This window comes from Lolium perenne, chromosome 2, assembly GCF_019359855.2.
Source record: "Lolium perenne isolate Kyuss_39 chromosome 2, Kyuss_2.0, whole genome shotgun sequence".
Classification (NCBI taxonomy): Eukaryota; Viridiplantae; Streptophyta; class Magnoliopsida; order Poales; family Poaceae; genus Lolium; species Lolium perenne.
Window position 1 is genome coordinate 8,149,510 of NC_067245.2, and position 21,797 is coordinate 8,171,306.

The 21,797-nt window shown below is 44.3% G+C and overlaps 1 protein-coding gene and 1 long non-coding RNA gene across 2 annotated transcripts; one reads left to right on the top strand and one right to left on the bottom strand.

Moving 5' to 3' along the window:
* Nucleotides 1-1,279: 1,279 nt before the first annotated feature.
* On the bottom strand, nucleotides 1,280-3,692 carry LOC127328187 (protein FAR1-RELATED SEQUENCE 5-like). The gene is made up of 6 exons (XM_051354808.1): nucleotides 3,688-3,692; nucleotides 3,428-3,592; nucleotides 2,625-2,889; nucleotides 2,423-2,490; nucleotides 2,063-2,289; nucleotides 1,280-1,950 (listed from the first exon to the last, which is right to left on the bottom strand). The coding sequence occupies exons 1-6, from the start codon at nucleotides 3,690-3,692 to the stop codon at nucleotides 1,451-1,453; spliced, it is 1,230 nt and encodes a 409-aa protein (XP_051210768.1). The 3' UTR covers nucleotides 1,280-1,450.
* Nucleotides 3,693-7,593: 3,901 nt separating this feature from the next.
* On the top strand, nucleotides 7,594-8,977 carry LOC127331065 (uncharacterized). Its single transcript, XR_007869558.2, has 2 exons — nucleotides 7,594-8,301; nucleotides 8,470-8,977. It is a non-coding gene; the product is annotated as an uncharacterized lncRNA (long non-coding RNA).
* The last annotated feature ends 12,820 nt before the right edge of the window (nucleotides 8,978-21,797 follow it).

A 21,797-nucleotide genomic window follows, 5' to 3' on the forward strand; every position in this document is an offset into this window, starting at 1 on the left:
GCATTTTACGTTGGACTATAGACAAACATATACACTTGTTCATATAACAAACGGAAATAACTTTGTACACGCAGGGATGGGTGAGGAAGCAATCGGTACCGTTCACAGTGGGGAGTTGCTTTGAGATCCGGAAAAAATGAATGAGAGACGATTGCAGTTGTGCACCCTGGTCGCCCGCGACAGGACAACTCTGTATCCATACTGCTTCGTCAGCAACCCAGGATTCTCGCGTGCACGTCAACTGCCGTGCAGCCCAGGATCCAGCGGTTCTCCCGCAGCTCCCGCCCAGACAAGCATGGCGACCCCCCACGATTTTTCCATGCCGCCACGACTGCGCAGACACTGCAGCCCAGGATACGAGTCCAGGGCTTAGTTGTCTTGATACGAGTCGTCGGCCAATAAAGGTTACAACATAGACATCTCAGATAGAACCCCAGCTAGCAAACCGATTTTCTAGTTGCCGTGACCATCGTATCCGACACTATCCTCGCCGTCCGCGTCATAGCGTGAGTCCCCTTGGTGGATCTAAGACAGATTAACAACACTATGCATCAGCCAAGACCGGGGACAATGGCACATGATCGAGGAGCAGTTTTCAAAGACCAGTTCTGAAAATTAACTCACCGATGTTATCTCCAAAGAACTCTCTGGAACCATAGTCCCCTGCGACACTGTTCCATCAGACAACCAAGTCAAGCATGAGGCATGCTCAAGGTCGACGCTGGAAGGAACAGAGACTGACATCTGGTTTCCTCCTTTGTTTTTGTTCTGGGCTCTTTGTTGACCACGATGAGTGGAATTCTTTAGCTGTGGCCTGACTAGAACACTACGGACCCTTCTTATAGGAAAGAGGCAATCCAGCAGCCTCGTCCAAGGCCAACCTGTGGCATGTTTTTGAATTTGAAAACATGGGTCCCTAGATACGAGGTGCTTCTAAATGCACACTAGGCTTTTTGAAGCATATGGACCCATCCAGGATCACTCTATAGTAGGCTCATCTATACCACTCTGTACAATGGAACAGAATGGGGGAGCTGCAGGAATTTTGAACACCAAATTTACGATCCTGTATTTCACAACTGACAAGAATAATAAAGGAGAGAGAGTTCAACAGAAAATGCCAGCATTTTTACAACAATTTGAACTGTCCATGGGCAGTTGCGCAGGCAATCTGAAACACGGTGGAACAAACTCGTGACAGCCACCATTTTCTGTACAGCTATGAGCATCATAAACCGAAGAATGAGGCACTAAACAAGCTAGATTTGTCAGGGGGAAATGCTACAGATACTGGCAATTCGATTCATCAGAATAATTCAAATAGACAAAATGCCAACATTAAAGACATCTGGAGGCGTTACAATACAGAAAGTAATTTGAACAAAGCATCGTCTTCCAATCCTGCATCTTCTTCTTCAAAGCCTGCGGTACATGTTGCCGAGTTGTGGCCTCAACCACCACATTTCCGACATTTGTTCTGCCTGCGGGGCTTCTTTGGAAGACTCCCCGGAACATGATCTTCAGCTTCATTCCTATCTTTAAGTAGTTTGTTGTACTGGGACACAAACTTGTTCATTGAAGAATTTCGAGGGACATATGTCTTCAACATGTGGTTTGCACTCTCAACTCTCTGAGTCGAAATCATCCTTGCACAGTACTTGTCCTTGAAAAATGGTTTCGCCCAGTTGTGTCGAGCCTCGAACGCCCGAATCATGAAACTGTTCTCAACAAGCCCGAAATCTTCAATAAGCCTACCCCAGGCCTTCTCAAACTCGTCAATAGTCAGCATCTCATTAACAACATTGTGGAAGGCGTCCTTGAAACCTGTTTGCTTACTAAAAATGACACCTAGTTCTTCTTTAGCCTTCCGGAAAGCATGCCACTTACACCAGCGGTGTACAGTACTTGGAAGAGTCATGCCGATATCCACCTCCATGGCCCGACACTGATCTGCACACCATTTACAGGGTAGGGGAATTTTTCGTCAACTGAAAGTAGCAACAATGGTAGCAAAAAATGCTTGCAAAAACAAAGAAATGCAAAACAAAGTTGCAGCAAGTACCTGTCAACATTGTCAAGGGAGCCTTGCCTCCCATGAGCGATACAAATTCTTTATATGCCCAATTGAATCCCTCTATTGTCTCCTCTGACATCAGGATACCAACATATATCACTGTCTGGAAGTGGTTATTGACGCCAACAAACAACCCAAACGGCATCTTGTACAGATTTGTGGTGTAAGTTGTGTCGAACACCACCACATCTCCAAAACATGTGTACTGCCGCCTGCTGCACCCAGACGTCCATATAAGATTCTTGATTCTGCCTTCAGGATCAAGATCAAAACGAAAAACAATTGTCATACAATACGTGGTTGTGATCAGGTTGGTTCGTCTCCACGAACCAACCATGATCATCTGACCTGTGCAGACGAATCATCGCCTTGCACCCACAACGGGGGGAATCATTTTTGTCCCTGTTGTCAAACCCCTGCAAAAAAGAAAAAACCCATGAGCCTCCGTCCTGGACAAAAAGGGGAAACAGGAATGGAATTTTCTATCTCGGCCAGCTACTCTATCGTGATTTGTAAACATGTCATACTAATGGAAACGATATGTGTTTACCTGCAACTGACAAATCAGTTCTTGCGATGACCGGTAATGCTTCCCGTTTGTGTAGCTTTTCCCATATCGAATACCAAAACCAACCTCCCATGAGTACAGGTTGTAGAATTCGTAGGCTTCCGCCAGAGAGTCGAACGAAGTGCCAATAACTGGCTCCAAAATGTACTTCGTCCCCCTTGTTGACGAATTCCGCAGGGCTAACTCCACTGCTCCAAACTCCCTGGGCGGCCCATCTCGAACATCAGGTCCTTCGCGGCCTCTACACCTACACATCACCCATGCTATTAAAAATAGGAGAGAAACTGCCGGTATTACAGTTGGATTATTCAGAGAGCTACAACCTATCAGAACCATTCTTTGCTGGGGTGGGAGGGATTTTTGCAGTTGAAAATTCCAATCTCTTTTTAAATAATCGAACAGCATCAACATGCTTCCAAAACAGGATGGTTGTCAGGTTGAGCTAAGGTTTTTGGTACATTTTGGATCGAAGTAGTTTCCCTGCACATCCAAAGTAACTGGCTCCGTCTAATAAATGGTGTCCAGACCAACCCCTCCCCTTAAGCTTTTTAACTCTTAAAAATTGCCAACAGCGATGAGGCATCGCAAGGTAATTTCTAGAACAATTTCCACACGAGGCATTAGGAAAATGATTATCTAATGAACAAGCATATCGAGCCGAGGCTAACAAGCTATTAGGGCAAACAAACTATTTTAGTTAACCGTAAGCAGAGCTAAATGAACGAAAAGCTAACAAGAGAGGGCAACAAAGATAGCCGCAATACTAATTCCAAATGCCTCATTACCTTTTCTTGTATCCAACACCAGGGTCGTCGACGCCGAGGCTCCCTTCTTGGGGGACGTCGCTGCCACTGTCCAAATTGTGTGTGCCGCTGGTGATGCCCCCCAAATCTTCGGCGCATGGGTCGTCGATGCCGCTGCCCCTTTCTTCTGCGCCGCCGTCTTCGACGCTGCTACCAATTCCTTTCTCGCCTCATTCATCAACGCCGCTGCTGCCATCTTGTGGCCCGGCGAAGAAGGAGGCCTCCTCTTTCTCGTCCTCAACCCCATGCTCGGCCACAGAACGGCCAAAGGATACCGGCTCGCCGGCGGGAGGTATCAGAGAGGCTACGTACTCAGGCAGGGGGTAGAAATCATCTGTGGATTGCCCCCACCAAGGGATTGGAGGGTACTCCCCCCGGACTTGGCCCGCCTGACATTGCCTGCAAGAGGAGGCAACGCCGGCAGCCCCGACGCCGGCGACTGGTGGCGGACAGGCCGGGAGACAGAGCAGCCGCCGCCCGCAGATCAGCCGCTCCTGGCCAGAAACAAAGGGCGCGCGCAACGGAGAGGGTCGTCGATGGAGCAGGCACGGCGGCGGCGATACAGGATCTGGAGTGGGGGATTTTTTGAGCGAGAGATTTTCGAGGGAGATGTGGGCAATGGCCACAGAGTCAACAGTTTTTGAGGGGGAGATGGACAATGGCAACATACAGAATCTCCGTGTCTGCCGGAGTAAAAGTAGGGGAAAAGCAGCGACCCCACATGACGAACAAGTGCACGCACATGAATTCCTTTTCCCGTACTCTTCTCCGCATCTTAAAGCAAACTCATTCTGGATGGTACAGATTGCTTCCTCACCCATCCCTGCGTGTACAAAATCCATACTCTATAACAAAGGAAGTCGTGCTAGTGGAATACATAATTGGGTCGATCAACTAACTACGTTGTCTAAACATTTTGGCTTGGGTTATTTTATCAGATTATCCTCTTTGAGAACCTTCAACAATTCGCAAAATGTGAGATAATCCATATCTGTCGGATATTATCAATATCATATCCGCTACCGTATCCACCGGGTATCCTCTTGACCAATATTCACATCAGCAGATTCCTGAAAGTGAATACCATATCATTAAAAACGGGTGCATATGTGGATTTGGAGTGGAAATTATATGTACCATTTACACTCCTAGTCATCTTCAACGGGCCACCCCAAATTTATAGATTGTGTTTGTCATTGTTCGTGAGGCCTAAACATGAGGACCAACGACCAACTGCCCCGCGATAGTTTGTGTTCGTTTGGCCCACATTTTCAGCCTAAATTTGGGCTAGATTTGAGTGCACGGCTATAAGTTTTTCTCATACCCATCACCGGCAGGACAAATGGGTACCCCGCATCCATAAAAATACCCGAACTTATAACAAGTCAAATTGACTGAAAAATAGTCATATATGTAACCCATAATTTATAAAAGCACCACATTATAAATATTAACACATAAGTATGAAAAAATGCATAATATAAACAACATCACATTTTCATAAATAGAAACACTTGATCATAAACATCAACACATCATGATGTTATCACCTGAACTTGATATGTATATGTACCGCGACAGGTGAAGCGATCCTAAATAGGAGTCTAATCCTCACTAATCTACCAACGATTGTGGAATTTGGCCTAGTTACAAGCGTGATTATGGAAAAAATAAAATAATTTGGAATATTACATCGATATAAATCCACTTGTCAAATTTTGAATGGGTAAATGGGTACGCAGGTATAAGTTCTACGATCTCATACGTGTATCCCCTATAACCGATAAGTATGATATTTTTCCTATTTATATATCTATAGATAATTTTATGTTTCATACTTCTAATGGGTTTTTTACCTAGCGGATACATGGGGCATGGGTATCCATGTTCATCTCTAGTTCTCTACACGAACTGAAACAACTAACTCCGTTTCAAAATAGAAGACTTTCTAAAAGTTTAAAATAGCTTTCTAAAAGTTCATATTTCGAATGCGGAGGTAATATATGCCTACAGCCTACGGCACCAGCAAAACTGCGCGGCCGGCGCACACATGCTACGCAGGCGAGATATGCATCTCCCAGGTGGTGTACACGTCACGATGCAGGTGGAGGCGGACGTCCGCTTGTCCGCTTCGTCCGCGCCGCTAAAAAGGCCAAAACGGCGGAGCGGCTGGGCCATGTAAGCGAGGCGGGCTTATGGACTGCGTCTACTTGGCCCGCCAGGCCGTCCATCCCGCCAGGCCGTCCATCGCTCGTAGAAGCAGAGTAGATAGGGCCCGCCGCCACGCTGGTCGCCGCCGTCGGGCCGGCGCCTGCTTGCTCGTCTCTGCCTAGCTCGCCGCCTCCCTGCACCTAGCTCGCCGCCTCCCTGCACCTAGCTCCGCCCATTGCCTGCCCGTATCCTTCTGCGCCCCCGGGCCCCGGCTCCCTTGCCGTCGCCGCCTCTGGAGAGATGGGCGCGGAGGTGGTGGAGGGCAAGAATCCGGTGGAGGAGGGACCGAATCTAGCAGACATGGAGGTGCACAAGAATCCTTCAGAGGAAGAGGTGAGTAGTAGTGGTCAACGCAATACTATTCGCCCGTCCATGTTAGCTGCTCTCCAATCCTGTCTATGGTCAAAATCGACAGTACTGCTAGCTAGTACCACTTCTTTGACGCTTGCGCTATTTTGGGTTGTTACGGTCTTGTCTGTAAAACTGTGAACTCGTGGAGACACTTGGGACAAATTACAGTCATACTTACAGTGTTTGATTTTTGTCTACAACTCTGATTGCTGGCGTATTATTTTACGCACGCGTTAGATTACAATATACGTACATCAGGATAGTGCGAGATTCAATCAATCTTTGGACTTTGGGGGATTTGTTGCTAGTTTCTTTTTGGGATCGTGCAAAGCTGGTTCTGTTCTGAGAGCTCTGATCTAGGGCCTTTCTGATGTAATCCCAGTTGGAGTGAGTTGCCCAGATGGTAACTTGATAAGATAACTGTCTTGAAAGATTTCAACTTGTAACTCTACGAAAAGGAACCATATATGCATTCTGGCACCATCCTCCTATACCCTTTGTAAGATGGAGCCATAGACCTGTTTGTGATGTGGCACCCTAGTGGTTTCGCCTTAGGTATGTACTTGTGTACAGCATTTAAACTCGATCAATCTGCAGTTTCCATGATAAGCTCCTTGAGTACGTATTTTTAGGCCATTCATCTTCTTCCGGGCTCTCTGCAAAACATTTTTTAGCCTTTCCCTGGGGTAGTGCCTTTGAAGCTCAATTAGCCCGAGGTTTTGCCAAGTTACTAACTCACATTATATCTAAATCTTCTCGTATATCCGATCTTTGGATAAATCATTGATTATATATTTGTACACAATCCATGCTCAATTGTGTGCTTATTGACAATAAATTGCAGTTACTTTATTATAACCTTCAAGTGAATACACAGTTTCAAACCATACTGCATGATACCATGCACCCATACCATGCTCATCAATTATGTCTGCAAATACTGTTATCCAGTGTCTTCCCAATTAGTATACATTTTATTTTGGCAGCCCCTATCTTCACGAAGATATCTTGTAATCTAGGATCTTGCCATGATAATATCCGGGGATTTTTCGCTTCTTTTTTCTAACAAGAGAAGGTGTTTCCACATAATCATATCTCTCGTATGCCACACTAGAGTTCGGACTTTTTAGTTGTAGAAACTCTCTGTATAGCCGTAGAAGGTGATGATGTTCGTGCTAAGCACCGAACATCAATGCGAAAAGTATCAATACGTAACCTCATATACTCATTCAGTTTTTCCATTACGTATGTAGGACAAAAACAACGACAAAAGAAGTGAACTTGTGCAAGTCAAGAAAGAAGCGACGGTTGGGTAGTTCTCACCGACCCGGTTGCTGTTCACATAGAGGAGCCAAAGAACGCGGGTGTCGGTGCAATGCTCGACAAGGAACAAATCCGTCGGCTCACTATTGCAAAGGAAGACGTGCGAGAGGAGCCGGCAAGCGAGGGTGTTGCGCAGAGGGAGAGGCGCCTCGAAAAAGCTGCCGTTGAGGAAAAACAAGGACAAGAGAAGTGAACTTGTGCAAGTCAAGAAAGAGAAGCGATTGGGTAGTTCCCACAAGACCCGGTTACTGTTGTAGAGGAGCCAAAGCAAGACATGAGAGAGGAGCTCAACAAGGAAAAACTCCATCTGATGGATGTTGCAGAGGAAGAGGTTGCCTCGGAATGGCATGCCTCCTACTCCGTTCGCTTACGCAAACATCATCTTCGACGCATATACAAGGGCTCAGTTCTCCTCGACGCCGAAGTGAACCGCCTCCTCCTCTACGACATTGATGAAAGTTTCATTGATGAATATTACCTCAAGGAAGGAGAAATGATCTATCCAGGAGCAACTTTTAGTTGTCCTTGCCACAAGGTTGAGATTGGTGAGCGCATTTTTCAATCTAAAGAAGATACCCCTTTGCCGACCAACAATGCAACAAGAACAAAGGAAGAGAGGAGAGATGAGAAGAATAGGAAGAGGTTGAAAAGGAAGAGACCTGATGAGAATTTGGAGAGAACTAGTAACTTAAAGAAAGTAAATAAGAAAATGATGAGATCACCTCAAGCAAAATTGTTGAGATCTTCAATAGGCAGGTTTGCAAGAGTGGCGTCGCTAAGGAAGGGAATATCCCCTCAAGCACAACAGAGGAAATCAGAATCACCTTCAGTACCAAACGTTACTGTACATTTCCCATCTCCAAATCTTCCTCGTGCTAAGGCTAACTCCAGCCGGTTTCGACCACGGAAACTGAAGTCCCGTATCTGGAAAGAATTCATTCCTATATATGAAGATGGAAAACTTGCGGAAGGTCAGTGCAAACATTGCAATGAAGTCTTTCCTGCCTCGAAGGCTTTATTGAGTACTGTAGTATCCTGACTTGGTGATAATGTTCAGTAAATGGCGATCTGAACAGTTGATGTTGGCGTAAGAACCTAAAGGCAGCTGGGATGGCTTACATTTTCTGTTCTTTTTACAGGTGCATCTCAGAAGTCTCAGTGAAGATGGTTAAACTCTTCTTGAGGCGTATCTGAAAAGTCTCGGTGAAGATGGTTGAACTCTTCTTGAGCTACATGGAAAACATGTCCTCTTTCTATGATGTTGACCTGGATGAAAGCTGTCCTCTGCATTTGCAATCTGTGCTACATGATGAACATGTTATTTCTTTTTTGTTTGTTTAGTTTTGTGGATGCTGAACAGAAACTTGAGAGAGAGGTTATGTTCAGCTCGGTTATGTAAGCATGCAGATACGTGTTGTCCAAGTGGCTCGGCGTTAGCCAGTGATCGTATCTAGTGTTAACCATCGTCTTCCGACAGCATTCAGTAACTGAATGTGCGGAGTATCGTCCAGAACCGCGTCGGATTCTGCTGGCCTGATTTTATGTGTACTAAGCTTGTTCAGCTTAGCTCCCAGACTTTGATATTGATCGCTTGATGGAGGTCTGGCAATCCAACTGAGAACCATTTTGTTTGTGGTGATGGTATAATGTAGGCCTTTGTTGTGTGCTGTCTGTACTGCTCAATCTGCTTGATGAGCATGTGAGATTCTGGATAAAACAATGGAAACTGATCGTATCGATGGACTGTAACCTGCAACGCACACGCGCTTAACTGCAGCTCCGCTCTTCTCCACGGATGTTGGCGGATGTCCGCCGGAAACGACGGCCGGCAGAATTAGCGGACGCGGACGTCGCTAATTGCACAACTAATCTTGGCGGATGGAGCGGACAGGACGGACGGGGCCGGCGGCCTGTCCACTTGCATCGTGATGTACACGTGAAAAAAAATGCTGCCTCGCGTGCTTGCATGTTTTGCATGTAGTTCATCAGATAGGCATGCAGCGCCTCTAGCCGGGCTGCGACTTCAACATCGACCTTTTGATCCGCACACGAACTCTGATGACGATCGACTCCGCCCGCGAGACGCGACTACTGCACCAGACCTTCTAGCCGAAGCTATGCGCGTACGTACGTACACGACACCGATGACTCCACCAGCTGCCCGTGAGCAAAAACTTCTTCGTCATGGCCACACCGACGCGGCAGTGTTGGATGCAAGAAAAAATGGAAGGTGGGCATACATTTGAGCGCTCTTGGTAGTATGAGCATCCTTTGGCTCGTATGTATCATGTAGTTTTTGAACTGTTTGGTTTTTTGGACTTCTTCGCGTTGGTGTATCGCACGGATCTTAAAGCAATTCCGGGATAGGTCGTTTCCGGCCGCAGCGGAGTCTGCACACATCTGCGGCGGCTTTCGGCCGTGTCCATCGTCCGCCATGAGAGAGGTAAGGGGAAACTCATTTGCTCTATTGTAGTGTTAGATTCATATTGGTAGAACTAGTTGGGTTCTACAAGACCGTTTGTAATGCATAGATCTTATTTGATTAGATAGACCAGCTCCAACTTGTGCATCACGCTACATCGCTCATCATTTGCATACAAGTCTGGATCCTGATGGTGTACAAGAGAGCAGTTAGACATGTTGCTTTTCCTCGTGTCAGGTACGGTCCTATGTTACAATGATATCAGGAGAGGATGGTCAACCTAAACTAAATCTACAACTGCAACGATGTAGATGCTATCAGATGCTTCGGATGAGAAGAGCCCCTTTCAATGCAACGTTCAAGGAAATATGACTTCTGGTTGATAGCATCCACACCTCTGTCGAAGAACAAGTTGTAATGTTTCTTCATGTCGTGGGTCATAAATAGAGGTTCAGAGTCATCCTAGCACATTCAGGCGATCCACGGAGACTACCTCTCGGTACTTCAGCAGGTGTTGCACGCAATTGGGGAGCTCAGATGTGACATGATCAAGCCATCATCGTCGAACACACCACCGAAGATCAAGAACAGCTACAGGTGGCATGGTTCCCGTATTTTAGGGTGAGTACAAAATAATGATCGTTCTACTTATCATATATGTTGTACTGTTAGAAACATGACTGTGCTAATTGTTTGACATGATTGCATTAGGGCTATTGATGGTACTCACGTGACTGCAAAGCTACCGAGATCAATGTCTGCAGCATTTCGCGGGAGGAAGCACTACACCAGCCAGAATGTGCTAGCAGCTGTGTGGATTTTGATATGAAGTTCACATACGTGCTTGCCGGGTGGGAGGGTTCAGCTCGTGATGCGAGCATCCTGGCCCCAGCGGCGGAACTAGCCCAAATTTTTAGGGCGGGCCAATATACTGAACATCGGTAAAATGGACTATTATTGGACCAAAAATTGTAGGTATATAGGCTAAATTATCCTGGGCTAGGCGGGCCATGGCCCGGTTTTACCCCAACATAGGTCCGCCAGTGCCTGGCCGACAGCTTGTCAAGGTCTGATGGGTTGCAAATCCCCGAGGGTAAGTTCTACCTTGGAGATGTTGGATATGCATGCCGACATGGTATTCTACCTCCCTTCAGGAAAACAAGGTATCACCTCAACAAGTTCTCTCCGAAGCAACGAGTTCTCTCCCAGGCCTGGCCCCGCCTAGGGGTGGTGTGGGCCACCCGGCACCCCACCGACATGTCTCCTCTGCCTATTTATTCACGATCTCGAGAAAACCCTAAATACTCGAGACTCCATCCACGAAAAATACGCGCCTAGGGGCGGTTGATGGGACGAGAGGAGAAAAGACCGGGGTGGTAGTGCTGCGGTGACTGGAGTGAATTGAAGGGAGTGGAGCATGGGAGTTATGTCGCGTCTCCCGCGTTTTCCACACTTGCGTGCAGTGTAGAAAACGAGGCGGTTTTTGTTTCCACATGACCTAGCTCTGGGAAACCGCCGATTCAGGCGTTCGCACTGGGCCTAGCCCGGAGGTGCTTTGAGGAGCAGGTGGGCCAGTACAGAGGGGTTTTCTGGGCAACCAAATGGGCCGAATTTTGCTCCCAGAGCCTATTTCGAGGTGATGTGAGCTACCAATCGTGCCCAAAAAATCTGGGTAGATCGAATTTAAGCAGTTTAAGCTAGCTCTTATGCGATAATCTTTCGGTTTTGCTATGTCTCAGTCAACTGAGAATTTCTTAAGTCTAAGTCACTTGTAAAAAAGTGCTTGAGTTGCACTTTTCTGTTAAAAAGTGCAATTGCACTTTTCTGCCAGAAATGTGCAACTGTAACGAGTTGCACTTTTCTTTGAACTGCAGTTGCACTTTTCTGAGGTGACTGAGACTTAAGAAAATCTCAGTCAATTTAGACATAGACACACTCATAACCTTTTGCCAAATGAATAAGAACCCACCTAGGGATCGCTCGCTCGATCTAAGCTAGCACTTGGTAAACAACGTTGCCATCCCTCCCGCATGCATTTCGTCTCCCCTTTTGATAGGGAGCACTAACAACCGTAGGCCGAACCATCGTCCTCCCATGATCAGCGCAGTATCGCGCATCTCCCGCCCACAATACCATGTTCTCTTCCTGCTGCTGGTTTATCGCTACCATGTTCGGAAAGTCCGGCGCTGCCTTGGCAACCCCCTACCCCTCCCCTGCCCCATCCCCCTCTCCCGCTATTAAGTTTATTTCTCGCCTTCGGCTCACTCTAGGCCTCATCGTTACTGCGGCCAGCCACGTTGGCATTGTCGTCGAAGAGGACTCCGCCAAAACTAGCAAAAGCAAAATAATAATACAACTAGCGAATGAATAATCGATTCACAAAATTGTATTTATTCCGGTCTTCATAACGAATTCTGTAATTACATAAAAAACATGTATATATAAGATATTGCTTTCCATTTATGAACTGACATCATCAATTCTATACATTGTTCAGATGTCAATACCAATACATAGTTCAAAGCTGACATTCCTCCTATAAATGTCCCAAGACTACCCTCTCAACCAGGGGGTCTGAAGGGGCAAACGAATCTGGGTCGTCCAATCAGGTTGCAACAGTAAATCTCAAGTCCCACTTTTCACCACAGCCGTCGGATACGGTTATTTTTATTGTACTTCGTGCTTATCTGAATATGTCCATGACAGATGGGCCCTTGCGTCAGCGGGGCCGACGAGCAGAGGCAGCGTGGCCGTTCGCTGATGTCGCCTTCCTCCCCTCGTTTTCCTGCACGCATGGTGGTGGGTGAAAACCCTAGATCGGGCCCGTGTGTTCCCCCACTCGTCTCCCCCCGCGTCTCATACCCTTCTCCACAGGCGGCGGCGCGACGGGATTGACGCCCTCCTCCTCCTCTTCTTTATCCCGCTTCCAGCGGCGGAGTCAGCAACGGCGGAGCCGGCCAGAGGCACGCGAGGCGCGGACGAGCCGGAGCGCGGCAGCGTTCGAGAGAGGAGCAGCTGGCCGCGGGGAGGTCGAGGGCGACGGGCGGTTGGAGAAGGCGCGGCGCGGTGCCGCCGGTGGGCGCGGGAGAGCAGGCCGCGGCCGGCGAGCTCGCGGAGGCACGCACGGGTGCGGCCACCGCCGGCGGACGCGAAGGAGGAGGCGCGCCTGGCCGAGGTCGGGTGGGAGGAGGCTGCGTGGCAGCGGCAAGCCTAGGAAGGCAGCCGTCGGCGACAAGGATCTGGAGTTCGTCAGGGAGCCCTTCCCCACCTACGAGGCGTGCACGAAGTGGCCGAACTGCTACCAGCGGCGCCCGTGAGGTAACATGTCCTTCCTACTGTTTCCATTCCAGATCTCCAGCGCTCACTCGGTTATTTTTGTGTTAAATCTTTTCCATCTCGTGTTGTGTTTCACGCAGGCCAGATGAGGAGGAGGACGTCAAGGCGCGGTGTCACTACCGCTGTGTGCAGATCGACAATATAGTCTACACGCTTGATGACGATGTGTATGTCCAGGTACTGAACAGCTCTGCATTTTTTGTTCTCTGACTTTTGTGGTTACACTTGCATCGAGTAGCCAAATGTTGCTTAACACGCGGCGCCGCTGCTGTGGAGGCCCGCTCTAGGAATGACGGTTGGGCCCGTGCTTGCGTGGGACCATTTGTTTGATACGGTGAGGGTACGTGCTCGCGTCGCGCCACTCCTATAAATGTTGGTAGACTACCCAGCCACCCCGGACCTGACCACCGGATGCACATGGACGGTGGCTGCCAAGGCACTGCACGATGGCGGTGGCAGCGCGGGGAGGCCGGTGACCTCGGGTGCTGATGAGTTGTTCACTTGCAGGTGCAACCAATCAGAAATTGGAGAGTGCTTTGCTACCATATCTAAATTGGAAAGAAAGACCAAGGTACTGATTTATTAAGCGTAGTGTCCCAACTACTACAAAAAAAGGTACATATGTAAATACATAGCTGTTAGTGTTCGTGCTGACCGTAGAATTTCTTAATCCCACGCCGTAGGTTGTGTGCTATCATTTTTCTGGAACACTAGCCTCTAATACTTTGACAACTCTAAATCAGTCTTTCAGTTTAGTTTGGTGGATCACATGCTAATATGCCATGGAAAGATTATTATGCATGCAATTTTGTTCGAATGCATCCAATACTTCTGTGCACTGAAAGTTCTACACACATCTGTTTTCTAGGTTGCGAACAACGGCAGGGAGGCCATTGCTAAAGCCTATTCCAGCCATTTGGTGAGCTCATTGTTGACAACAAGGCTATGTTGTATTTTGAAAACGGAGCCACATTTTGCAAGTTTTGGTGACTCTTCAGATGTTCAGAGTTCTTCATTGATCCTGGTGGCACACTGATAGCCTGAAATTTTATCCTCTTGGCAAGAACATGAGCAACCATCCTTACCTGTCGAATTCTTGCGGAGCAATGCTGCCAAGGTAACCATTCACACATAACCTTTCATACATGTTGCTTTTTAGAGAGCTTGATTATTACAAGGTGGGAATTCATTGATTCTGATCCATAATATGCAGGGCCCTATTGTACTACTTGTCTTGCTTGTTCTCTTCGCATTTATATTCTACGAAGAAGCCACACTGCTGATCCATGAATTATATATGATACATGTGCAGAATTCTATGGTTCTGAGAATTGCTATTTTGGTTGTACAGGATTATGTTCGGTGGCCGCCCCCATGTGTTATGTTCTTTTCGCCCCTTAGATGATTATTTTGCTCATACTGAGTTATGTGGTTTTTCCGTGTTGGGTTGGTTGGTATGTCCTTGCTTATTTTTGATATAACACATGCGTGCTTATAATGAGAAACAAAGCTTACATGAGCATGGAGGATTACTGGTCAGTGTAATTGGACTACCTGGGCATCAATGCGTCAAGTATAGATGTGCATAGAAGGACGAAGAGCACATCCTTGAGCAGTAGTTCAGTGATGCCTGGTATGTCTGTTTATGTTGGGATAATAAACCTTTGTTTTAAGGAATTTGGACGGTGTTGGTGGATTTGAAATGGTGGAAGGAGAAATGAAGCTGAGGCCGTGTGCCCATGTCAAAATGTACAGCCGAATATCGAGGTTTATTTTCTTTCTTTCCTGGAGGTGCTTTTGCATTTTTCTTTGAAAAACTACTGGAACCTGTGTTTCCCCTTTACAACCAATTCTTAGTATTGAACTGCGTATTTTGCTATCTGGTCCAGTGACATTATATTCACTATTCATTCGGAGAAGATATGCCATTGGTTGGGGTGACACAACGACATGTGTTGCAGCTCGATGAGTTGGCCCAGCCAGGGTCATGCTCCCTGAGTAATATTGCTTTTATGCTTCTCTTTTGAATTTCACAAATTTTATAGATGTATGATTGTACCTGAAAGGTAGGATTTTGATACAAAACTAAACCTTTATTAGGAAACCCCTTGGATAAATAGGTAATCTTGATGGAGGAACTATTCCTACCCAGGCTATTATCATTTTGTTTTGTGCAAACAGAGATCCAGCGCTAGAAATATTCTTGATATGGTCAAGGTTCTGTTCTGTGTAGATGAGGAAAATCTTTTGAATCAACATAATTGATATATATTCCCATTTTAATAGCATAATGCTTAGTCAAATTGGTTGCCTATACTTGCTATGTATTAACCGGTTAGTTAAATAATTCTGATGACATCTCTGCTCTATGGGAATAAAACATAATTGTAGGAGTTGGCTCTCACATGAGACCAATAAAATGAGTATTTTGTTTAGTTTTTTTTGCCTTGTTTGCTTACTGGAACAAGCATCATATTATTGATTTATGCCTTGTTTGCTTCAGGCATATGTTCCAGTGAACCTGAAGAATTGATATTATGTATCCCTCTTCTGTTATTTTCAGCAAACAATCAAAGTTTGATCATAGTGTAGGTCATATGCTAAATAGTTTGTTGGTTGCATCTAAACTCATGAGACATATGTTGGTGATTCAAAATTTAAAGTGAGTTTGAAACGATTCTGTCCAATAAAGTGTATACCAAAATGAAATTCTTTATGTTTGGCTGAGCTAATGGACTTAAAGTCAGCAAATAGAGTTATTCTGGTCTGACTTTACCCACACAATATGTTATATGCTGATATGTGATTACTTTGTTTTTTATACATCACTTTTGCTGGTGGAAGCTAGCAGATTTTTGGCATGTATAAATTTATTGGAAAACCCTTCTAGGTATGCATAGACTGAGTGTGCTTGGATCCAGGCCACCTCTCTTGAATTCCTATCAAGAGCTCGGCTTATGGCACAACTGTTGACCAAGCGAGAGTTTTTGTGATGAGTCAGGTGCGCTCCTGGAAGAAAAAGAGGACGGCACAAGGGAACCGTCGCCACGTGGACGTCGCAGTGCCTCCCACACGGTGTTATTGTGGTAGCATATTGTCGCCGCTCCAGGCGACCCCGTGGTGCTATCCACATGCGTTGTCGGAACATCCATTCCATGATTCTGCCTATACCCACCTGCCTGTAGCCTGGGAGTGTGTCGTCTGAACTGGAGACTGAAGCATGCTGCACGGTAGCAACCAACATTGCTATCCATGTTGAATATTGCTGCTGCAGGTTTGCTCAACCTCCACATTTTTGTTTCCCCCCTCTTGTGTACTATATTGACTTTTTTTTGACCTCCAGGCCTTCTACAGACTACATCTAATTTCTTTCTTTTCTCATCATGCAGCAGCCAGGAATGCTGGGAATAGAGGTCGGTGAAGACCTTGCTTGCCTGTCGAATAAACCAACTAATGAGAAAATCAAATAAGCTGTCCAGGTACTGGTTGTGGTAAGTGTACACTATCTGAATCATCCAATTGTTGTTGTAAAGTTGATTGCCTTAATCCACTGTTTCGCCTAAAGGACAGGAATATGGATTCAATGAAAGACAACACTATTTGCTTAGAAACGTTCCTGTTGTTTTTTTCGTACTTTTTAGTTTGCGTTGTTTACTCTTTGCAAAACACTGATTGTCTTCTGCTCTTTACATTTTTGAGGTTTAATAACAATTTGCCTCTTGAGTTCCACATAACCATTAACTGATGTGCGTAAATGCTCATACCCCACTAAGTTCATATGTATAAATCTGGTGGGTTGGAGTTTGCTGTGGAAGTCCTGAAAAAACATTGAGGACGACGATGGATTAGATAGTGCAGAGGAAAATAATATATGGTGCATCTGGCCTATCCCAGTTTGCCATTTTGAAAAAGAAACAAAATCTATCTGTTAATTTGAGCGTATGTTGAATATAACAATACTCAGTTTGGTGCACATTTCTGATTTTTATGATAGTATGTGATAAGATTTCTGAACTTCAATTTGATCATAGAGCACAAAAGAATATAATAAGTTATATGTATGAGATCAGGTTTATTTGTGATTCTGAAATAGGGACCTAATTTATTTCTCTTGCTCACTGTAATTAACTAGAAACATATATTGCTAATAATAGGAATTTCTGTTGAAACTCAGCTCAAGCTTAATAAACATTGAGAGCAGTGATGTTTTCTTTTATTGTCGAGAGTGCGGAAGAAATCTGAATAATCAAATTTCAAGGTTAGAGTTTTCTTTCAATATCCATCTCCACGGTTTTCCATATACTTGTGTTTGGATGCCATGCCACCTTAAGTTTAGTATAATGTATGTATATATCATGTTGCGTGGTCCATCCAGTGACACATGTGCAAATATAAAGTTTCATCATGCTACAACGCTTCTTGAGAGAAAAGAACCAGACTGATTCGGTATTTTTTTTCTGCAGCTCAAATTCCATATAGTTTTCAGGTTGTTCTTCACTGCTTTGTGTTCTTCAATTTTCTGTTCAGCCTGATACAAAAAAAATGCATTGTATTGCTGTACGATATACCTCTGAACACAGTTCAGCTAAAATGTCGCTTGGACAGAGCACTATTGTTTTTTGTTTTTGTAGAGTTCTTATTACGATTCCCTTTTAGGTGTATGAAACACTTTTTTTCAATTTCAAAAGCAGCTGTGTTGGGTATTTGTGAATGGTGGCAGCACGACATGAGGGTATGACACTCTGGCAATTGGTTATACTCCCTTCTCTATTTTGTATTGTTGGATATATTGACGTAAGTATGATACGTTAATAATGACTTAGATCTATTGGGAAGTTCTTGGTTGGCCTTTCCTTTCTCACTCCATCTGTGTGTTGATTTGATAACTACTACAACATGCAGGTATAATGTGTGGGCAATTTTTTCCTTGGTTCTTCAGGCTGCATTGCAATAGTTGGGGAGGTGTTGGAGAGGAACGGGAATTGTACAACTGCAATCTCCTGTAATCATCCTCCCTAAACTTTGGTGTGTCATTTTTGCATTTGTTGTACTGAACTGAAGTTTTAATATTGTAGTCCTCGGGTTTTAATTAATTCGGAAACCTAAATTTTGTACATATTGGTGTTTGTTCAATGCTTTTTAGTGATGATCCTGATGTATATTTACTGGAGAATAATAATATTACTTCACAAATGCTTCTTATCAAATAAGACATCGGAGTAACACTAGGTATATTTCCTTGATCTACCGATATTCCTTGTTTGTTGAAACATGTGGTTTGTTGACATACAATGCATTCTTCGCATCAGATGATTCAGGGGTTGACATAGCGTGTCTCTCCTATGCAAATCATTTTTATTACCCTTCTACATATGTTTCCGTTTAAATTTTCTTTGTTTAAGAAAGCACTAGCTGTAGCATGTCCATTTATCTATTTTTCTATTTTTATGTTCATTACATTCGCTTATGCTCCAAGATGCAGCTCAAAATACTGTTGTTTGTGTTGTATCCTCAATCCGAGCATACTTTGAAGTGGTTGCTTTGAAATTTTACTTTTCTAAAAGAACGGACGTCCACCAAATTTATCCTTTATGATATATCATAACCTGTGGTGAAGCTCCCTAAACACTTTCTATATGGCCTAGGGTGAGATAATTGTCATCATGCATCTAGAATGAAAATGGGATGCTCATATATTTCCATCCTTTCAGGGCACTCCATTTTCTATTTTTATTATATATATGCACCCCATGCTAATAAAAGGTAAAAACAGCAAAGAAATTAATGTAGATTTTAATGGTTCCTGCTTTTCGGAATCATTTTGTCTGTGTTTGCTTTCTATAGTTAATGTCATGTAGATTACTGGGCTCTTGTGCATTGTAGGAGATCGTGAATGGCACAATTAGGTTACAGATAGTGTGAGAAATCACTGATTGGTAGACTGTGAGCTAATTTGGAACATCTTTTTTGCTTCACCATGTAGTACCTACCTTAGTTTTGCTATTTCTCAAACTTTATGATTCTATGTTCCTTTGTAACTGCAAAGAGAAATCTACAAATAATATGTTAAGTGCTCAAAGTGAATATGTAAATTGAGTTAATTTGTGGTATTACGTAGGAGCTTATATAACTAACTAATTGCAGGCGTGCCAGAGGTGCAGGTGACCACAGCTGAGTACCTCAGTGCGCTTACTTTCGCTCATGTCATGAAGAGACTGGCGGCCTGCTGCCGAGGGAGGCTAGACTGCGCTGAGCTGATGTCATCTAAGAATCATACGGCGGCTTGCCATGCACAGCACCGTGCTCGGTTTACCTTGGGCTCATCATCAAAGACGATGGCAGCAATCAAGACTGATCCGGAGGCGGTGTGGTCAGCGAGTCCTCTGTCGGAGGAGGCGAGGACCAGCATGAGGTTTCATAACTTAAAATCATTCAGTAATTAATCTTCAAGAAATGTATTAAGAGCATCGTGTAGAAGTTCATGATTGTTTGACTCAGTTATGGCAAATGAAGCAAATGAGTTTTTCATGTATTCTTGTTTGTAGCAAAGTATAAGGGCAATAATTTTTTCAGATAGCTTATTAACATTTGTTAAACAGTGGAGATGTTGCTTGTTCCTTCACCATACCACATGCTTCAAAGGGTGCAGCATGTCACCATCCTCAATCCATGAGTATGCTAAGCATTCGGTGCTTCATGCTGATTCCATATGTGTATGTGACAAGCCGAAAAATATGCTGACACCCGAATACTGCCCAAATGAGCAATTTGGGAATTGATCTTACATTCAACAGAATTGCGATGCGTTTCCAAAGGGAATGCCATGCTTTGAATCATACCTATTATTTATATAATTACTATATCACTTATTTGATACTTCAGACTACACTTCAATTTTTTTTAGAGTCTTCCATTGTATGTCATTTTGTTTGGTTATATGCTACAACATAAATAATTTTCATAATGCCTGCAACTATTTGGTTCAAATATTCTTCGTTAGTGGAACAAGATTCAATAGAACCACCAATATGTATTTCACGGTGTTTTTCCTAACAATAACATTAGTACATCAAGTATGACCAGACCGTAAAAGTGGAAGCGCACACATAACCCAATATCAGATATGTTTTCAAAATTGACACTTCTAACCATAAAATATGTGGTATCAACTCTTTTGTCTTGAAGTAGATACATTTATCTTGAAATTAGTAATTATCCTTTCATGCCTCTTTTACAATGCTCCCTCTTTTGGTACAATAATCATAATTTAATGGAGGAGCTTATACAAAAACATAAAAACTGAAAATATTAGTGCGAAATCGTACTAAATTTAAATTTTCATATCTTACTATGGCACCTTGATGGAATGATGTGTCTGCAAGAAATTAAAGTACTTAAATTTCGAGTTAATTTTTAATATTAAAATAAGGTAAAACTTATGGTTTAAATTCCGACTTGATTTTGCCATTTGCGCGATAGCGCAACGGGTCATCTAGTGTACACTGAAAAGAAGGAAGAATTGTTGTTCAAGAGAGATAGGGTACAACTTCGAAAGCTTAGAGTGTGCTTGGTAGAATGGGCCAATTTTTTCTCTTCATGGGGGCATGTTCCGTGGATGTTAGCATGTTTGATTCGAGCTCTAGGCCACTTTTGACGCTTTGTTTGGTAGCCCGTAAAGATTTTTTTGAGCTTAGGTTGTTTGGTTGCAACCTTTGTAGCCCATGGAGCAGCCCTGATATAGACAACTGATGTTTGGTTGTCAACAACATAGTACGTATAGTAACCTCTTTTTGCATGTGATGAGGCTACTAGGCACTGAATAATAACACACAAGTAAATAGGTAATATAAAGCTGCACAGCCAAGTTCAGACCATCAACACTAAGTAATAGAGTATAGTTCATGCACAACATACTTAACAGAGTTGACACTAACATACTTCAGACTAGTGAGCAACTATTCTTCCTCTTCCACAATCCTCCCGGTGGCATCTCCATGATCGGGACGCCTGGTCAACAAATCACAGTGACCACTCAGAAGATGTTTCTTGTGGAAGGTGAGGCATAACATACATTTACAAAGTTAATTATCATCTTGTGATATATGCAGCCCCGTCTCTAGGATATGGGGCCCCCGGTGCGACTTACAAAATGGGGATAATTTTTGTTTTGTTCAAACTCAATAATGAAACCATATATTCCATACAATACTAAAACATGTTATAATCGAGATGAACAATAAACGAAGAACGAAAAGTAAAACACTGCAGGGGACACGAGATTTTAACGTGGAAAACCCTTGCAACACACAAGGGAAAAACCACGGGCGCCAGCCAGCAAAACTTCACTATTTCGGTGGTGTTTACAAACGCCGTGGGTGTACAATGATGCGACAAAACCCTAGCGGCGGCTTACAGGGAAAATATATAGACGGTGGCAACGATCCGCCGCACCCCCTAGGTGCACCTGCTGGGCCTCGGTGTGGGCTAACTTCAGACTCGCTTCGCTCGGCCCAAGCCTACCGGCGACGGGCCTCGCTCCGCTCGTCAGAAGTTAGCCTCTTCTTGGAATTTGGATCACAATATAACAAAACATATATCACGTTTTCATTCTAACAGAGAAATATAGCACTAAAGAAAATATAGCACTAAAGTAATAAACAAATCTTATGTACTACCGAAAAGCATCATTCTTATGGTATTTCTTGAAAT

What these genes read in the sequence shown, in the direction of transcription:
- LOC127328187 (XM_051354808.1), bottom strand. An exon ending in GGTGTTGGATACAAGAAAAG is followed by an intron (nt 2,890 to 3,427) that starts GTAATGAGGCAT and finishes GGTGATGTGTAG; the next exon opens with GTGTAGAGGCCGCGAAGGAC. An exon ending in GCGATGATTCGTCTGCACAG is followed by an intron (nt 2,290 to 2,422) that starts GTCAGATGATCA and finishes GTCTGGGTGCAG; the next exon opens with CAGGCGGCAGTACACATGTT.